Source organism: Bombyx mori, chromosome 24, assembly GCF_030269925.1.
Source record: "Bombyx mori chromosome 24, ASM3026992v2".
Taxonomy (NCBI): Eukaryota; Metazoa; Arthropoda; class Insecta; order Lepidoptera; family Bombycidae; genus Bombyx; species Bombyx mori.
In genome coordinates this window covers 7,792,469-7,811,600 of record NC_085130.1, presented here as the reverse complement: position 1 = coordinate 7,811,600, position 19,132 = coordinate 7,792,469, and the positions used below count along the sequence as shown (strand labels likewise).

Here is a 19,132-nt window from a genome sequence, read left to right as displayed (position 1 = left end):
TTCGCCAGAAGTTCTATCTATGTTCTCTCTCCTAAATTGTATCTTTTCTCTCTAGCCGTAACGAATCTGTCGCGAGTTAAATTTTACTCTCGACGCGCTTAAAGAAGTTTCACTTCAAAAACACGATGACCTCCATGATGGATCAACGCCAAGGCCCACCACTTGGAAATTGCTTTGAGACAAGATCGCGGTCTCATTAGTAGTCACATCCATAGATACACTATATTTAAGAATTACATGTCAGCTGTCGCCGACCGATCGCTGAGGTGGGTCGCCCCGCGGGTCCGCCCTAATTTATGTGTCTTATCTATGGATGCCACCAGTGCGAGCAAAATATGAGCAACAATCCCAATTTAGAAGAGTTTGCTTTCAAAATCATTCTATCAATGTGAATATTTTCACGTCTGGTACGATCCGCAGGATAACCCAAAATAATATTAAGGTCTATCGTTGACAATTTAAACACTTAGTAGTATTAAACTGCTCTTTTTATCAAATTATTTTGGAATGAGCTCCCCTCCACGGCGTTTCCCGAGCGTATGACATGTCCTTCAAACGAGGCTTGTGAAGAGTACTTGACGGTAGGCAGCGGCTTGGCTCTGCCCCTGGCATTGCTGATGTCCATGGGCGACAGTAACCGCTTACCATCAAGTGGGCCGTGTGCTCGTGTGTCTGCAAAGGCAATAAAAAAAACGTTTTTTTAACTAATATAATTTATTCTGCATCGCTTATTTCTACATCTCCGTCGTCAGAGAGTTGTTCGTCGCTCTCGTCCCAGGAGGCGCCGCTCTCGGACTGCGAGGGCTCCATGTCCGCATCGTTGTCTTCGTCTGACGAGTCTGAAGAAAAAATATAGCTTCGTTCGCTTATTCGCGTTCATGGGAAGCGTATTTTATAGTGGGTCATAGATTCTGCGAAGCATTTTTTTTTTTTTTTTCGTTCTAGTTTGATAGAAGCTATATCAGCGTAACCTTAACTAGTAGGTGAGCTCACGGGGTTCAAACCTGACGACGTTTCTAACACGAACCCTAGCAAGAGCCGTGCTTCGTAGAATCTACCACCGGATCGGAAACGCGACCCACTGATAAGATCCGGCGAGAAACTCAGTGGGCTGTGTCTGAGGGTTAATTTACTCGTCGAGCCCTTCGTCGCAACGTACACTTACACAGTACACTTCTCACCAAATAATAAAAATGTGTACACTTCACACCAAATAAAAAAAAATGTGCACACTTCTCACCATTATAATCAAGTACGGCAGTTTGCTCGTCTTGCTTCTCTGCTCCGAGCGCGAGCAGCCGCTGCGTCAGCGTCAGCTCCAGCCGGCCCTTCAGGTTCAGCAGCTGGCATAGGTGTGACCGTCTGCGGATAACAACATAAAATTATCATTACTAGTAGTCAGTCCCCCGGTAGTCGATATTCGGGTATTAGAGTAAGATCCCAGAGCCCCCAGACGTCACGTATTTTTTGACGAACGTAATGTGGCCGATTGCGTAGTGTTAGTATATACTAAGAACGCATGCCTACCTGCTACCTTGTTTAGACGGCCAATTTTCAGGTATCAGGTACTCAAGGTACATAAAATCATTACCTACTTCACGTAAATTCTGAAAGCTGATTTTTATATATGTCCTTCCACCAGACAACTATTTTAAAACCTCTTACAAAAAGACAGACCGATCCAAGGGGCCAATCATCCCCTAAATTCAATTCAATACCTCTGTGGGTAAAAGGGCGAAGGCATTATCCACGCGCATGAGACTGAGTGAGACATGTATTAGGATATATTGACTTCTCTGTCTCTCTATCTCTCTCTTACAGTTGACTCATATCAATTAATAATTAATATTAAAAGAAAATCAGTGGGATCTTGGACTATATAATTAATTGAAATTGAAAGTTTGTTCGCTATTATGATTCTACGAGTATTGTCAAAAACTATTATACCTCCTGATCACAGATTTCGCCAAGACTACACTATAGACAAATATTAATAAAGACAATATTAAATATATTCTCAATTTGATCACATACCATAAGCAATAAGAAAAGTTTGACAATAAACAAATAGTATGCATGCGTGAGTGCGTCAAATACATGGTAGTGTATGTAATGTTTTTTTTTTTTATAGATTTAATCTATTTTTTAGGCATAGTTTACAAAAACATTAACATTCTGCACTCCTTCTCTATATTCTCTATAAGTGTGGGAAATTTCATACTCCTCCGTCCGCGCAATTTTCGTGAAAAGGTATACAAAGTTTTTGCTTCACGTATTAATATATAGATTCTATAACATCAAAATCAAAAAAGTTCTACCACCTTAAGGAGGTACCTGATTATCAATTCGGAAGCATTTTAAGCAATACAATGTTAACTCCTCTCATCTCCCAAACACTTTTTTGAGAATGGGAGTCCGCAAACAATTATCCATCCCAACAAATCTGAAAGCATTATATTTCTTTACAAAACAGCACTGCGGAAAATAATGCTATTTTGTATTTAACTAGAAAAAAAAAAACAAAAAATGTAGTAAACAACAATTGCCGACGAGTAACCAAAGACAATGCATAGTGTTGGGAAATCATAGAATGATATTTTGAAACATATTTTATTATAATAATTTATGTTGATAAGAATAAGAACGTTCGCTAAGTAATAAAATTATTATAAAAATAATTATATGAGCTTTTGGTTGTTTGGAATATTATTTAGTTTATGTTTAAAAAGTTGAAATACCTGAAAAAAAATCTATTTTAACGAATCTAGCTGTAGGATTGAAATGATTTTAATAGACCTAGAAATATATTTTTTTTTGCGCATCGAATATGGTTATTGCCATCATTTATGTACAAAACAGTTATTGTCGCTTAGTCACGTTTGCCTTTCAAGCGTCGATATGGTTGGAAAGCTACGGTAGTAGTAAGTAGGGCTAGTGAAAGGAAACTTAAAGGAGTGGAATCTGGGGCGGTCTTACCTGTTGGTGAGTGCGGCGAGTAACGCGGCGAGCGCGCCTCCGCCCCCTCCCCCCAACGCTCCGCCCGCCCCCCGCAGCGCCGCGCCCGCCCACACGCACGCCGCCGCGCACCTGCGGGACACAACGGTGACGTCACAAACACGCTAACATCAATACAGTTTTATACTTTATCGTTATCATCCAACAAGCCACACGATTTTACTGGTGGTAGGACGTTTTCTGAGTCCGCACGGGTAGGTACCACCACCCCGCCTATTTCTGCCGTGAAGCAGTAATGCGTTTCGGTTTGAAGGGCGGGGCAGCCGTTGTAACTATACTGAGACCTTAGAACTTATATCTCAAGGTGGGTGGCGGCATTTACGTTGTAGATGTCTATGGGCTCCAGTAATGATTTAACACTGGGTGGGCTGGTGAACTCGTCCACCAACCTAAACAATATAAAACACGCCAGGATTCAGAGGAGGCTCGCTTAATTCGTTAAGCCATTAGCTAACACTAAAGTATCAAAATTGAAACCATTGTCACTGTCAATGTTCATGTTCACTCTGAACTAAACCGAGACTGATAGAAGAATTTCAAGCCGGCGAGCACACAACTAGTTACAATGATGCCAATTCATAAATACAGGATGTGTATTTGAATAATCCTCGTAAACTTGGAGACATGGGTTGATATTATATTCTTTAATATCTTCAAGGACATTATCACTGATGTGTATGTTTGTTTATTTTAATAATTATTTATATATTGAATTCTAAACTAAATAAATAACCACATATGTGGACGTAATTTTTTTAACAAATATTTTTAATTTTTATTTTTAATTTTACTTATTGAATTATTTTCAATATAATACCAACAGATTGTTTTAAAAAATAAATTAAATTCACCTATTTTTGTTTAATGAATATTGTTTTGTTTTTACTTATTGAATTATTGTCAGTATAAAACAAACATATCACTTTAAAAGACAAATTAAATTCATGAGCTCGTCCACCCATCTAAGCAAAAAAAAAAAATGTTCGTGTTTAAAAATTCATCCCTGAAGGGGTCAAGGAACGCGTCACGGCTCAAAAAGACAACTCAGATATTCATAAGAAATCTGAGGGTAGTTTTATACAGTTTAATCTCATCAACAGATGATGACTTTTTGGCGTTAACGCGAGAAGTGAGGTTGTGTGATTTGTTTTATTTTGTCTATTTAGTGTTTCGTCCGGTTTGAATGTGTAATAATAGTGTTTTATTAACTGTTTAATATCTGTGAAAGTGCAGAAATGTGGGAAAATGAAACAAAGCCGCTGGACGTAGCTTCTCGGGATCCTCCAAAAAGTCCACTGAAAAAATGTCAATAAATAACCACCATTTTACTAACATTATATTTCATCCCATATCATCTCATCTCATTTAATTTAATTTCATCCCAGTTGATTAATGTCTGAAATTAATCATCTTCATTCCATATTATCATTTCTCATAAAGATAAGAATATAAATTAAAATAAGACATGACTTAAAGGGCTTAGTTACCGGGTCATAAAATCCTCATCAACAGATGACCTTGCATGCCCTATGATAAAAATAAAATGTATTTAGATATAATCTAATATTCAAAGTAGTTGGAACTGTTCCATGTATTTGATATAAAAGAAAATCATTACTAACTGGCTAGTTTTCTTCAAGGACATTTCGGTTAGTTGTTCTAGAAGCATAAATACATATTGCGGAGGCAGATTGGAGACTGTGACCCTGGCCACACGGGGATCATTCTTCTGAAGGACCGTCAGGATGATACTGAAAAAAAAAGCGCTTATTAATTTCCCTTATAATAATTACTAGAGGTCCCTCAGTAGTCGAAATTCGACTATAATTAATTGGAATTGTAAGTTTGTACACTATTATGAATGTATTTTATATTTCTATAATTACAAAATTCGCCACTATAAAAAATATTAACAAAGATAAACAATATTTAATCTATTCTTAATTTGACAACAGACGCCGAGAACAAAAGTTTGACAATAAATAGTATGCATGCGTGTGTGCGTCAAATACATGGTATGTAGTGTATGTAATGTTTTCTTTATTGATTTAATGTATCTTTTAAGCATTATTTAAAAAAAATATTAGCATTGTGCACTTCTTCTCTATATTCTCTATAAGTGGCGAAAATTTCATACTCCTCCGTCCGCGCAATTTTCGTAAAAAGGGATACAAAGTTTTTGCTTCACGTATTAATATATAGATACGAAGCATGTTGCTGATAACTCTATTTCTGTAATCTGACGAAGCATGTTGCGGATAATAACATGTACTTTTAGGTTAGGAATATTGTGTTCTTTTTTTTTTAAATATAAAAATAAAATTAAAAATGATCTGACGCAGTGTGGTGCGGATAATAGTATGTACTTTTAGGTTATTAAACTACCTTGCATTTTGATTTAATAAATAAAATAACCTCTTCGAACTCACTCTGATGGTGCAAGAGTAAAATGTAACATTATACAGACTAGTGGTCTCTTAGTAGTCGAAATTCGACTGTAATTAATTAAAATTATAAGTTTGTACAATATTATGATTATATTGTCAAAGGATTATTATACTTCTATAATCACAGATTTCGCCAAGACTACACTATAGACAGATATTAATAAAGACAAACAATATTAAATCTATTCTCAATTTGACCACAGACTGTAAGCAATAAGGAGTTTGACAATAAGCAAATAGTATACATGCGTGTGTGTCTCAAATACATGGCAAAGTGTGTAATGGTTTTTTTTATTGGTTTAATGTATTTTTATACATAGATGATTTAAAAAATATTAACATTCTGCACTCCTCTATATTCCCTATAAGTGTGGGAAATTTCATAGTCCTTCGTCCGCGCAATTTTCGTAAAAAGGGGTACAAAGTTTTTGCTTCACGTATTAATGTATACATATTACAAAGCACTTGTGATGAAATGAATAACAATGGTATATTATGCCAAAAAGAATAGGCCGGAGAAATTTTGAAAAAACTGACTTTGAAAATATACATCTGGAACATGTTGTATTATTTATATTGCTTAGATAGAATGGTTAAATTGCTCACGGCCCATTTACTGCTAAGCGGTTATCGGAGCCCGTGGACATCAAGAGCGTAAACTCCGCCACCGATCTTGAGACATAAGTTCTAAGTCTCAGTTCTATAGTACTATAGTATAACTGTCCAGGCCATTATGACTGCTTCAGTGGCAGCAACGAGCAGTGCGGTAGTACCTACCCGTGTGAGCTCACAAAACTACCCTAGAATCGATTTTATTCATCCACAACGGGCTTTAATTAAAATCTTCCACAACGAGTTTCTAACAAGACTTTATTTATATACACAACAAGCAAATCCCTCATTACCTACAGTGGACAGTGCAATTTAAAGCTCATCTAAGTCTAAGCAGCTTCCAAAGCTCATATTATTATATACCACAACCTGAATATAAAGTGTCTGCTTTTAGAGAAAATTGAGATTTTAATTACATTAATAAATTTCTTATAACTTGCAAACAATCCATAATTATTTCATTAATCAATAGTATCAACAGTTTCCTTAGTTATTGTCAATGACCATGTGTGACAGTGAATATGTCTCATAAGGTGGACCGTCTGTCTAGAACAGTAATTGAGAAAACTTGGACGGGGATTCACAGTGCACTTACTCCTTATCCTTCGAGTGCAGTCCCTGGATTAATAGTTTGGTGAGGTTTTCATTGACCGCAACGTTACTCTTGCTGTTCACGTCTAGAGCCAAGTTCTGGAGGCGAGCTTCCATAGGGACCTCGATCTGGTAACAAGAAACACAGTAAATGCAGGTCGCAATCTCTCTGAGCTTACTTATAAAGTTTGTACTTAATACCCTTTTAGCAGGTTGACTTGTATATCGACACCTCCTATGTATAATATCGTAACTGTATTTTATGCCACATTCCCGATCCTGCGGACAGAATGGAAAGCAGTCGACGTCGCCCAAAACACGTCATCTCGGATCCTCCCGATCCACTAACGGTGCTTTTAGGTACTTCAAGCACCGGTCACCGTTCTCATCGAACCCGTCGCTTGCGACGAAGGGCTCGACGAGTAAATTAACTCTCAGACACAGCCCACTGAGTTTCTCGTCGGATCTTCTCAGTGGGTCGCGTTTCCGATCCGGTGGTAGATTCTGCGAAGCACTGCTCTTGCTAGAGTTCGTGTTAGCAACGTCACCAGGTTTGAGCCCCGTGAGCTCACCTACTAGCCACGGTTACGCTGAAATAGCTTCTCAAGGCTATCAGCTTAGGTAGGAAAGAAAAAAAAAAAGTATTTTATGAAATTTACAGTATCGCAATTCAGAGGTAATTCAGATTATTAATGACAGTGAAGTCAAATCAGCTCATTTAAGAACCAAAATGGCATACAGATATATTTTTAGGAATGGAATATTACTTTCAAAAAGGTTTTTTTTATTTTACGATAAATTACTACGGTAAAGATGAACATACGATAATATGCACTTTTAGTATCTTTGTTTCTATTGTAATGTTTTTTTTATTAAATGAAATGATAAATCATCTATGTTATAAAGCATTTGAAAATCTAAAAACGTCACTTTCGTAAATTTGTTGGTTACGATAACATACGTTGGAGGTGTCGATATATCAATCTATCTATTAGCTTCAAAACGTCTGATTACTGGTGGTAGGACTTCTTGTGGATGTGGATCCGCGCGGGTAGGTACCACCGCCCCGCCTATTTCTGCCGTGAAGCAGTAATGCGTTTCGGTTTGAAGGGTGGGGCAAACGTTGTAACTATGCCTGAGACCTTAGAACCTATATCTCAAGGTGGGTGGCCCATTTACGTTGTAATAGTCTCTGGGCTCCAGTAACCACTTAACACCAGGTGGGCTGTGAGGTCATCCATCCATATAAGCAATAAAAAAAAAATTACACAAGGGTATACGTACACTAGGGTTCGCTCCCGGCGCCGTTCGTTTCCTGGGTGCCACCGCGGTGTTGTCCAGGTACGTTGCCTCAGAACTATGAAATTCCGTTCTCAACAGTGAATTATCGTTTTGTTTGGTTTTCTTTTTCTCTTTAACGTCGCCCCTGATCAGTACTTGAGTTTTCGTTTTTAAGTCCGGTGTCTGAAATGAAAAACGTCCAATGAAAATTATACAGAACGTCATGTATGGATTCATCATCATTCTCCTGCCCTTCTAACCACTTGGGGACGACCCGACATGTTTTCTCCTTCCATACTCCTCTATCATATATCATTTCTTCACTCACTCCCCTCTTACACCTAATATGATGTATGGATTGGTTCACTTTTTTTTTCCTACCCATGCTGATAGCCTTGAGAGGCTATATCAGCGTAACCCTAGCGTGTAGATTAGCCCACGGGACTCAAACCAGGAGGTGTTGCTAACACTGGCCCTAACAAGAGCAGTGCTTCGCAGAATCTACCACCAACATGATACTAATACTAAAGCAATACACATGAGGTCAGACAGGTAGACTTATGGTACTAATACTAACGATCTTCTCAAAAACCAGTCCTCTATCATTGAGGTATCCGAGATTGATGTTTCCATCCTGCTGAAGCCGACAGCACTGTAGCGGTAGAGGTTTGGCATCAGCTGTCGTTGTTTGTATAGTTAATGATGGCTTTATTGGTTTTGTTGATGACCTGAAAGGGATACACAATAAAAGGATTACATTGTGTGTGCAGTGCTTTATTGGTGATGGGGGCATAGTATAATCCTACCCTACAATGGTACCCTCCCTACATTACCCTACCACTACCATACATTATTTCTGTGGGGAACCATCAAATGTTCTGATTAGTTGAATGAGGAAACTGTTAAGCTGTATAAATGACATCTTGTAAGCAATTAACTTCGGACATGTGCTCCTTTGGATACTTAAGAAGAAAAGGGCAATATTTTGTAATTTAAAGAATAAATGTTTTATAACTGGTCTACAGTAACCACTAAAGTATATTACATATCCTAAACTGACCTATATTAAAATTGCTTTACCCAATTCCTTCTTTTATTGCTCAGATTGGTGGACGAGCTACCTAGTGTTAAGTGGTTGCCGGAGTCTTTAGTCATTAACAACGTTAATACCGCCACCCACCTAGAAACATGAGTTTCAAGTCACTTTTTTTTTTTCCTACCTATGCTGACAGCATATTGAGTCTATTTCAGCGTAACCTTAACTAGTAGGTGAGCTCACGGGGCTCAAACCTGACGATGTTGCTACTATGTATAGTATGAATGGGTGCCTCGCCCTTCGGACAGAAATGTTTCACGGCAGAAATAGCAGTAGGGTGGTGGTATCTACCTGTGCGGACTCACAAGACACCCTACCAACAGTAATTCTTCACTGTAACATCATTCAGAATTACTTACCCATTTAAAGTATGCTGATAGTAATGCACAACTCCGCTTCTCGTAGCAGCGACAATATTCAGTTGGACCCCATCACCTTCTCTGAGTACTGAGTCAATTGCTCTCGGTGCGTCCTCGAGCACGAAGCTGTACATGGGCGTGGGTTGGACCGGCACCGCACTGTGCTTTCTCTTGTGACGTTTGTTTGGTGTCGGCTCATCGTTGTTGTTTTGAGTGCTTTCATCAGTAACAGTCACGTCCCAGAACGATAGAAGACGTTCATTCCTGTAAGGAAGCAGTTTAATGAACATTTTACGGACCAATCATGTTTTGGGGAAGGAAAGATCTTTTATCGAGCGTGATATTGCTCGGTAGACCGACGATCGAATGTTGTTCTTCAGAATTTGTTTATATGGAAAATTATCTTGAAAATGTAATGAATGTCAGATTCAATCATCTGTCAAATATCTTGTGTTTTTTGTAATGGTTACCTGCCATAATGTTTAAGGTTGCCCCACAGTAAAAACTAGCATATTGACAGAAGTACTATATTATAAGGATATGAAGAGATTAGTATAGAGTTACAAACAAAACAGATAATCATTGATACCTAAAGAAAATATTTGATTTATTGATAAGTTTTGCCAATTGAAAAGCCAATTAATTGGCTTGCAGTCATTAAAATTAAGGTTTGTGCCTTAATCATGATAGTAGTAATTTAATGTATATCTGTTTCCATTACATAATTCATAATGGAAAGTCTAGTTTGGGGAAGTTGGATGTACAAAGTTAGTTGTTAAGCAATGTGTCAAACATTGTATATAAATAAAAGCTTTGTACTTACTCTGACCCTTCAACAATGTAATATGTGTCATTGAAACTGACAAGTGACAGAATAGCGGTCTGCGAAGTACTGTATCCTAAGCTCTTGATCAATGTCACATCTTTATTGTGAAGCCTCCAAAGACTGAGCTGATATGATGCAGTTACTAAGTACCGGGATTTCTTGTGCTGGAAAAAATATATTTCAATTCATAAAAAAAAAAACTACTACATTAATGAAATTCCCCAAGGAATCATTATCATGAATGAATTGAACAATGAAAGGAAGAATGTGTGATAGATTCCTTTTTTTTTTAAATTACTCCAATGTCTTAAGCTCATGTATTGTTAAGTGAGTCTTTTGTATTATTATTTTGTTTTTATTGCTTAGATGGTTGGACGAGCTCACAGCTCACTTGGTATTAAGTGGATACCGGGGGCCTATAGACATGTACAATGTAAATGCCACCACCACCTTGAGACTCCAGTTGTAAGGTCTCATTTTAACAGTACAACGGCTGCCACGCCCTTCAATCACGTTACTGCTTCACGGCAGAAATAGGCAGGTTGGTGGTACCCGTGCCGACTCACAATAGATATACACTCTATACATAGACATCACTATGTATGCTGTTATATATTATTCTTTATTATTCACTAAAAATGTTATTTACTTAAGAAGGCAATTACTTTTCAATGTTGATTTTTTCCATAAGATAGCAATTAATATTATCAAGTGAACATTACTTTCATCAATATTATATTAAGACTGAGAATAATTAAATGGTTTTCATTAAAATTACAGTTGAGTAAACATTTTCCTATCATCTAGTAGATTACAGGAGTCCAGGGGCATTATCTGTCCGAGCAACCTAGCTAAGGCATAGTTACAAGTCTAAACTAAATCTGATACTGATACACTTGTTTATTAAACCATATATTAGCTATTGCTTTTCAAAGTACATTATATTCCATACTATGATACTCTAGTAAAAGTAAATATCAAGCACTTAAACATATGAAAATATAGCTCACCTGATTGTGTGGTATAATTTTTATGGCGTTTATATTGCTCCCCTGCTTCGTATTATTTTCAATAGAAATATTATAGGTTTGTTTAACTGAACCATCTTCTATGTTCCACTCATAGACTCTACTGTCCTTAGTACAGCTGTACAAACCGTATTTTCTACTCCAATCCAGGGCGGTCACTTTAGCGCTAAAATGTTTGGCGGGCACCCAAACATTTATTATTTTCGCTTGACTTATTGAGTATATTAACAGTTTACCATTTGTAGTGCCTAATACTATGCATTGGGACTCATTTTCGTTTGTACTCGCATTTGAATTGCTTCGGTTCCCTTTTAAGTTCGACTGCGAAAACAATGTTAGCTTTGAGGTTATGTGTGTATTTACTTACACGTAAATAAATGGGAAATGTTTAAAAATTTTAAAGTTCTAACTTTATTATGTACATTACAGGTTAGTATTGTAGTTTACTATCAAGATTTATGTCTATTTCATTATGTTATTTTGGTATAACCACGTGTTTTTCACTTACAACTGATTGACTGACGGTTGTCCACTGTAGGCAAGTAGGAGGTGATGTTAAGTGAAGATCAGGTGTGTATTCCTGTTTGAGTACGTTGGTCTCCGTATCCCATATCTTAAGTCTGCCATCTTTAGTAATTGTCGAATAGTATTTCCCGTCTTCGGAAAACATAGCTTCTGCCATGTTTCATTGCTTCCGAACTGGTTTCATTGACACTAGAATTGTACTATCTGTGACTGAAACGAGTAGGTAGTTGACAGTTACATAAACATAATTTATGACATTAGTGACCACAGAGTCACAGACTGCTAAGGACATACTGTCTGTAGAGCTAGCGTAAATCGGTGAAGTTATCTTTAATCTATAGCTAATGTTTTTGATGTTAATTCTTAAGTGACGAATAATAGGTCACACTTTTATTAGAGTTAATTATGATTAGACGGAGAATACGGTTCTCGTTTTTATTAGTTTTAGAGCTTCAAACTAGATAGCAACAAAGTAAGCTTTCTTTTATGCCAACTTTTTTAAACCATCCCCTTTCGCCGTCACCTTAGTTTCTGAACATTTTTTTCTTAGTAGTTCTTAGCTTTGAAAAATAAGATCACTTAAGCAAAGCAAAAGAAGTTGTTATTTTCTACCAAGTGGGTATTCTGCTAGGTAGACCAACGGCCAGAAAGTTGTTATAGTTTCTTAAAATTGGTGTTGGCGAGAGTTTTGAGAAATCCATGTGGATTCTCCCCTGAAACCGAGGGTGTTGGTAGTGACTATGGTGTTATGGAGCTGAGAGTAGATTGCAAGTGCTAATATCAAGTCCGGAGTGAGTGGACACTGAGATGGAATATAGTATCAGTACTGTAATTCCACGTAGGCAAGGAAGCTCATTGTGAGTAGGATGGTTCTGAAAAGGCTTTAATGTTAGCCTGCTGCGAGATTAATGTGATTATGTATTTACTTGGTTGCATGAAGGAGCAGAGATGCGGGAGATGAGACAGTCGTTCTAATCCTCCTCCTTAGATCTAGAATTTTGGGGGAGACGTGGTGTTGACGGCATATTATAATAATAGTCGCCAGTCGTGCCGCCTCAGCCTCTTCTCTTGTGTCTTCCTGTTCCATGTCCTTTAATTTCATTCGAGTTTATTATAATTTTAGATAAATCATTCCCCTTCACGTAACTTCGATTGAATTAACCTCATTTAACAAATTATGTTTTAATAAAATACAACTTGGCGAATAGATAAAAATACAGGCCATTAAATAAATGCGCTTATGTATTAATATGTTCTTTTTTCGGTGCGTACGAGATAAAAATTAAAGGAGATTTTTTTAGAGATTTTGCCGCCGAGTAACGGGTAACAAGTTTATGGCTATTTTCACGTTTCTCTCATATCTTTTTGATTTTTGAAATGAAATGAGTTTTAGTTGATTAATTGGAGCCTTAAATCAATTAGGATATAAATCAATGAAATGAGCTGAGATGGGATGAAACAAAGTTACAGTAAAATCGTGGTTATTTGCAGAGATTTGTCTAAATATATATACATTTATATAATTGTATTTTATAATTAATTCAGCTCAAAAAGTGTTAATCTGATTTTTAAAAGTTAGTAACACATTTTCTGAACGAAAGTGTTCCCAAGAATAAAATATGTTTAAATTTCTAAAATCAAAACACATCTTAGAATAGGCTTCCTAAAAACCTTAATTTTAAAAATAATTTGTTTCGTTTACAATATTCTTTACTTACTAGAATAAAATCTAGAACAAGGAAAAATAATACAAACGTTAGGATTGTGGTTAGTGTTGCTTCCATGACCTTAATTAGTAAACACCTGTCACGTTGAGTGACATTTATTGGAATTCGGATTGTGAATCGGGCTGACTCGCTCGCGTTTGTACTCCGCGAATGTAGGTGGAGCTCGTTACGATTTTATTTCATTTATTTAACGCTCTCGTTCCACTTTTCCAAGCGACAGTTTCTTTTTTAAATATTTACGTTAATATTTTCTTAATTAGTGTTTTCCTAGTGCTATATTGTGATTGTGAAACAAAGCGTTGCGTGATAGTTCAGTGTTATGATGTCATGATTATTCTATTCGAATCCTTGGTGAAACATGAGTGTCAGTGTCGAGGCGGACGTTCCGAGCCCTGTGTCCGATGGGCAGAGTACGACCTTGGATCCGACGTTGTCGAAATCATCGTCGGAAAGCCAAAGTTTGAAAGATGAGATTGAGGTAGGTCAGGATGAGAAATCCGAATCTAGCACGCCCAAAATTCACCCGATGGCCTTCACGATCGACTTTGGAGAGAGCAAACCTGTCGACAATCGCAGACTTGAGCAGTTGGCTAAGAAGTCTCAGGCGCGTCATCAGAGAGTTCAGTCTATGTCCGCAAGTCTAACTAGGCAGAGCCCCACAGCCCAGCGTCCACCTATGAGCGCTAAACTCCCTCGAAAGACCCAGGGTTACAACTCGGAAGGTTACTTCTCATCAGACCAGGAGGATAGTGGTCTATCAGGTTCTATCAAAATTCGTAACTCCTTAGCTCAAAACCCAGCACATACTAATAGTCCTATAACAAACAGGCACATAAAATCTCCTGTCAATGATGCACACACAAAACATGCCTCAAAAAGTCCTATAGTTGACAGTATAATGTCAAGAAGTGATAATTATTCATACTTGTCTCGGCAAGCTCTTAATCTTCCTCTAAAGAGCAACACATATTCAAAGGAAATGCATCGTACACCAAGTTACAATAACCTTTATCAAACAAGACCAGTGACACATATAGTAGATGAAAGTCCTGAAGCAGTCCTTCTCACAGACATATCTAGCCCGGAACTTGACATATTGACCCCTGACAATGGGGTGCCCACTCCTGAGCACTATAAAAGTCCATCAACAAGAAAAGGCCGTGCCACATCAGAGACACCTGACCTATTCAAGAAGTGCATGATAAAAGAAACATTGTATATTGATGATGAAGTTGATAGGGAATCTAATAACTCCTCGACCGGTACATACACCATTGAAGGAGATAATTATACGGAAGAGCAGAAGGCCAGAATGAGCATTGACAGAAATTTTGATACAAAATTGATCAAGGATGAAGAAATATTTAAACAACGTAGTAGAGACCCTGAATTGATTTTAGACTTCACACAGAGAGTGATCACAAAAGAGCCAAGAAGAGATACATATCTCAGGAGTCCAGTGGAAGCAAATAAAGGTTTTAATGTCCCCAAAGTATCTAAAGACAAAAATGTTCTAGAGATCTCTTGCTGTTATGAATCGCCCACTGAGAATGATCTTGCAACACAAACATCTAAGCAAATTAAATCGACTAGAAGCTACTTAGAGAAAATAAAGAATAGAGTGAGAACTATAACTGAGAAAACTTTTGCAAAATCACCACCGATCCACGGCGAAGAACCAGATTTCGGGAGTTTCACTTCTGTGACAACTTCAGGGGTGTTAAGTTCGAAAAACCCTTCGAAATTGGTCACGTCATCAGGGAGGCGATGTAGCTTAACTAAATCAGAAATAGACCAAACTGACTATATACACAGATTGTCAAGGGAGTCATCAGTACCTGTTTCTTTACCGAGCTCTAAACTGAAGTTAGAAAATGCAGAATTTGAAAGCTCAGCATTGAGAAATGCTCAGAAGGCCATGAGGGATGATAGCGGAGTGTCTTCTGATATAACACCAGATCAGGCTGTCGGTCAACTGTCTTATATATCAATGAACCGGTGCAAGGGTGACAAGACCTGGATTCACGACTGGGCAGAGAGTGTCAAGAAGTATAACAATAACATGGCCACTGGATCTTATGCTAACACTGATTGTGATCGTCCTCCTCTCAGCCCTCGACATATCAGTAAACGTGAGTATAAAATTTTTACAATTTTCATTGTTATAGACAAGTTAAAGTGCTCGCAATCACTTCATTTCTAGCAGGCTGGAATGTCATAGACATCTTGATGTAAATTCACCACTTAAGTTAAGATACAAGTTTGAAGTATGATTTGTATTACAAGTCCCATCTTTTAAACCTCTTGTACTGTTAAAAGTGTGACCTTGGAATTCATGTCAGGGGCCGTGAGCTTGTCCATCCAGTTAAGCAAAAAAATAAGAAAAAAATACCCATAATGCTTAACTGTTTTCTGTGCATCTGAGTTTTTTTAATTGAACTTTTACTATCGTGAAAATGGTTACGGAGAGTATTATATCTAACAAATAAACTTTCACAAACTTCAAGGCGTTAACATGGAAATTTGCTCAAGTATGGATGGATGACTTTGATTATGATTCCATAAAACTGACCTAACAACCTGATCAGAATAATAACATGATAAGTTTAATTTTTTATTTGGTACTAGATATTACTATTTATAGTAATATCTATTTATAGTATTATAGTAAAATATTATAGTAATAACTATTTATAGTAATATCTATAATACTATTTATAGATATTATTTAGAACCAGGGTCAATAGACATCTGATTGTCGGAGGTCATTTTAGAGTTTGAAAGTAATAACTTGTATCCCGGTAACAACACATGAATAAAAATTTCAAACTTTTTCATTTATGTACTACTTGAAGTCATAGTGGCCTAAAGGATAAGACTACTGGTGTATTTGTATCGTACGATGCGACTGCGTTCGCATTTATCCAAGGATTTTTTTATTTTTTTTATTGCCTAGATTGGTGGACGACATCACATTTCTTTTGGTGTTAAATGGTTACCGGAGCCCATAGACATCTACAACGTATATGCCGCTACCCACCTTGAGATAAGAGTTCTCAGGTCTCAGTATAGTTACAACTGTTGCCCCATCCTTCAAACCGAAACGCATCCACTGCTTCACGGCAGAAATAGGCAGGGTGGTGGTACCTACCGGTGCGGACTCCCAAGAGGACCTACCACCAGTATTGAAATGAACATGAGCACAGAAATAGATGTACTAAACCACAATATTCACGAACGAATTCCACAATGAAGATATTATTGTACTTAATTACATTGCTGCATATAGCCCACTGAGTTTCTCGCCGGATCTTTTCAGTGGGTCGTGTTTCCGATCCGGTGGTAGATTCTGCGAAGCGCTACTCTCGCTAGGGTCAGTGTTAGCAACACTCCGGATTGAGCCGCGTGAGCTCACCTACACACGTTAGGGTGAAGCTGAAATAGCTTCTCAAGGCTATCAGCATAGGTAGGAGAGAAAAAAAAGCTGCGTATTTGAACTTGTAAACCCATACGAGTAGGCACCGCCAAGCTCTATCATCCTAAAAACATCCTTGGGCCTGCAATCTGCTCCGAAAAGCTGTAGATCGTCCCGCATACCCCGCGTCCCCCCTAGGCGCGGACACCTCGTGTAAGCTTTGGGCCCCTGTCCGAAAAAAGAGGCACGGCCAATATATCCACGAAGCATTTATAATTGCTTCCAGTTTGGAAGGTGAGAAGGCCGTTGCACAATAAAACCTTGACATCGCATGTCTCAAGGTTGGTGACGGTTTTAACGTTGTGACACCTTATGGTTTCCTATGGTTATGGTTTCCTGGCACCGGATTGGCCATGATTCATTTGGCCATCCGCGCAATAAGTACAAAGTTATACGTGACGTCAGTAATACGCCTCAATAAAAACAAAATAGATTGATAAGGCTCTCGTTAGAGATATACAATGCGTTCTGTTGATATTGGATCGTGTTTTATCGTTGCCTGATAAGACGATAAGAAGTATTGTTTTCCCACGCGTGTTAATGTAACAGTAATGTATTGCGATTGATAACGTTTTAAACGAAGCCAGATCTCGCGAAGAACAATGTGATCGGCCAACCTTGATAAGAGATTATCTCGCAAAAACCGAACCGCCAAGTCGGAAATTTGACGTGTTCTTTGATTACTGTAGGGACGCTTGCGATCTTCGGTCTTGTTTTCATCGAAGCGGACTTAAGCCACAGACACAGCCCACTGAGTTTCTCGCCAGATCTTTTCAGTGGGTCGCGTTTCTCATCCGGCGGTAGATTCTGCGAAGCACTGCTCTTGCTAGGGCCAGTGTTAGCCCACTCCGGTTTGAACCCCGTGAGCTCACCTACATGTTAGGGCGAAGCTGACATAGCCTCTTAAGGCTATCAGCATAGGTAGGAAAAAAAAAGCGGAGCGACAAATTCCTTCATATGAACATATAGAGACTGAAGAACACTCTAGCAGGAAATAATACATCTACCCACTTGAATACACAACGCTAATCTGGGAGAGATGTCTCTGTCGTACACCACTTCGGTAGAAACTGGGCTTAACTTGTGTTAAATGCTCATGCTATCTCTTCCGCGTGACATCCGAACGCTTGGGCGAAGAGTCCAAGGGAATCACTAACTGTGACAGCCCCACATACCTTGCGTGAGCATATCTAGATGATAAAGTCACCGTTCCAATAAATAAGCTTTTTAACGATCGTTGCTTTAAAACAAAAACGAATAACGTTACCTATTCGCTGGTAACCTAAGGGGCTATCCCAGCTACGCCCGGATAGGTAGGTGAGCTCACGAACTCAGCCTAAGAGAATTTACTAACACTGACTCTAGCAAGGGGCAGTGCTTCGCTGAATCTACCACCGGATCGGAAACGCGACCCACTGAGAAGATCCGGCGAGAAACTCGGTGGGCTGATACTGATAAGAACTTGTTAATATTAAAAATCAAAACTAACCAATTCTACAGTTTTTTAAATAGCTTATTACAGTATTTGCGTGTGTACCCTTTGGTTAAGCTTGTCGCCTCTTTTGTCTCCGGATGACGTCACAAAAAGAATAATATTTATCAGTCAGCGTTACACTGACTGGCTCAGTGGTGCGGTAGTTTGCATCCCTGACTTGCGCCGGGGTCGCGGGTTCGATTCTCGCTTCGGGAAAACATTCGTGTGACGAACAGTTTTGTTTGCCCTTTACTGGTGGTAGGACCTCTTGTGAGTCCGCACGGGTCGGTACCACCGCCCTGCCTATTTCTGCCGTGAAGCAGTAATGCGTTTCGGTTTGAAGGGTGGGGCAGCCGTTGTAACTATACTGAGACCTTAGAACTTATATCTCAAGGTGGGTGGCGCATTTACGTTCTACATGTCTATGGGCTCTAGTAATCACTTAACATCAGGTGGGCTGTGAGCTTGTCCACCCATCTAAGCATTAAAAAATCATTTTCCTGGGTTTTTACTATACATGTATACGTTTAAAGATATAAAAGTGTGTGTTGTCAGTACTCACAGGGAATCCTAAATTAGGGCCAGATGACCATACGTGATTTGTTCCCACTTATTATAGTTATTATTATTATTACAGTACGGTTGCCTATTCCGCCTATTCTCGACAGCGTAAACG

The 19,132-nt window shown here is 38.3% G+C and overlaps 2 protein-coding genes across 3 annotated transcripts in view; one reads left to right on the top strand and one right to left on the bottom strand.

Annotated features, from left to right (window-relative positions):
- Nucleotides 1-695: 695 nt before the first annotated feature.
- Nucleotides 696-19,132, bottom strand: part of LOC101742143 (WD repeat-containing protein 43) — a 70,744-nt gene continuing 52,307 nt past the window's right edge. The window contains exons 2-12 of the mRNA XM_038019963.2: nt 11,764-11,990; nt 11,238-11,576; nt 10,225-10,391; nt 9,402-9,665; nt 8,524-8,674; nt 7,950-8,129; nt 6,670-6,794; nt 4,638-4,766; nt 2,977-3,087; nt 1,241-1,362; nt 696-839 (exon numbers count right to left, since the gene is read on the bottom strand). Coding sequence (XP_037875891.1) covers nt 715-839; nt 1,241-1,362; nt 2,977-3,087; nt 4,638-4,766; nt 6,670-6,794; nt 7,950-8,129; nt 8,524-8,674; nt 9,402-9,665; nt 10,225-10,391; nt 11,238-11,576; nt 11,764-11,937 — 1,887 coding nt within the window. The 5' untranslated portion in view covers nt 11,938-11,990 and the 3' untranslated portion in view covers nt 696-714. The remainder of the gene's footprint in view (nt 840-1,240; nt 1,363-2,976; nt 3,088-4,637; nt 4,767-6,669; nt 6,795-7,949; nt 8,130-8,523; nt 8,675-9,401; nt 9,666-10,224; nt 10,392-11,237; nt 11,577-11,763; nt 11,991-19,132) is intronic.
- LOC101742002 (uncharacterized) overlaps nt 13,584-19,132 on the top strand; it is a 55,980-nt gene continuing 50,431 nt past the window's right edge. The window contains exon 1 of one of the 2 annotated variants that reach the window (XM_012697484.4): nt 13,584-15,639. In XM_012697484.4, coding sequence (XP_012552938.1) covers nt 13,866-15,639 — 1,774 coding nt within the window. In that variant the 5' untranslated portion in view covers nt 13,584-13,865. The remainder of the gene's footprint in view (nt 15,640-19,132) is intronic. The other variant, XM_012697486.4, reaches the window with a different exon arrangement.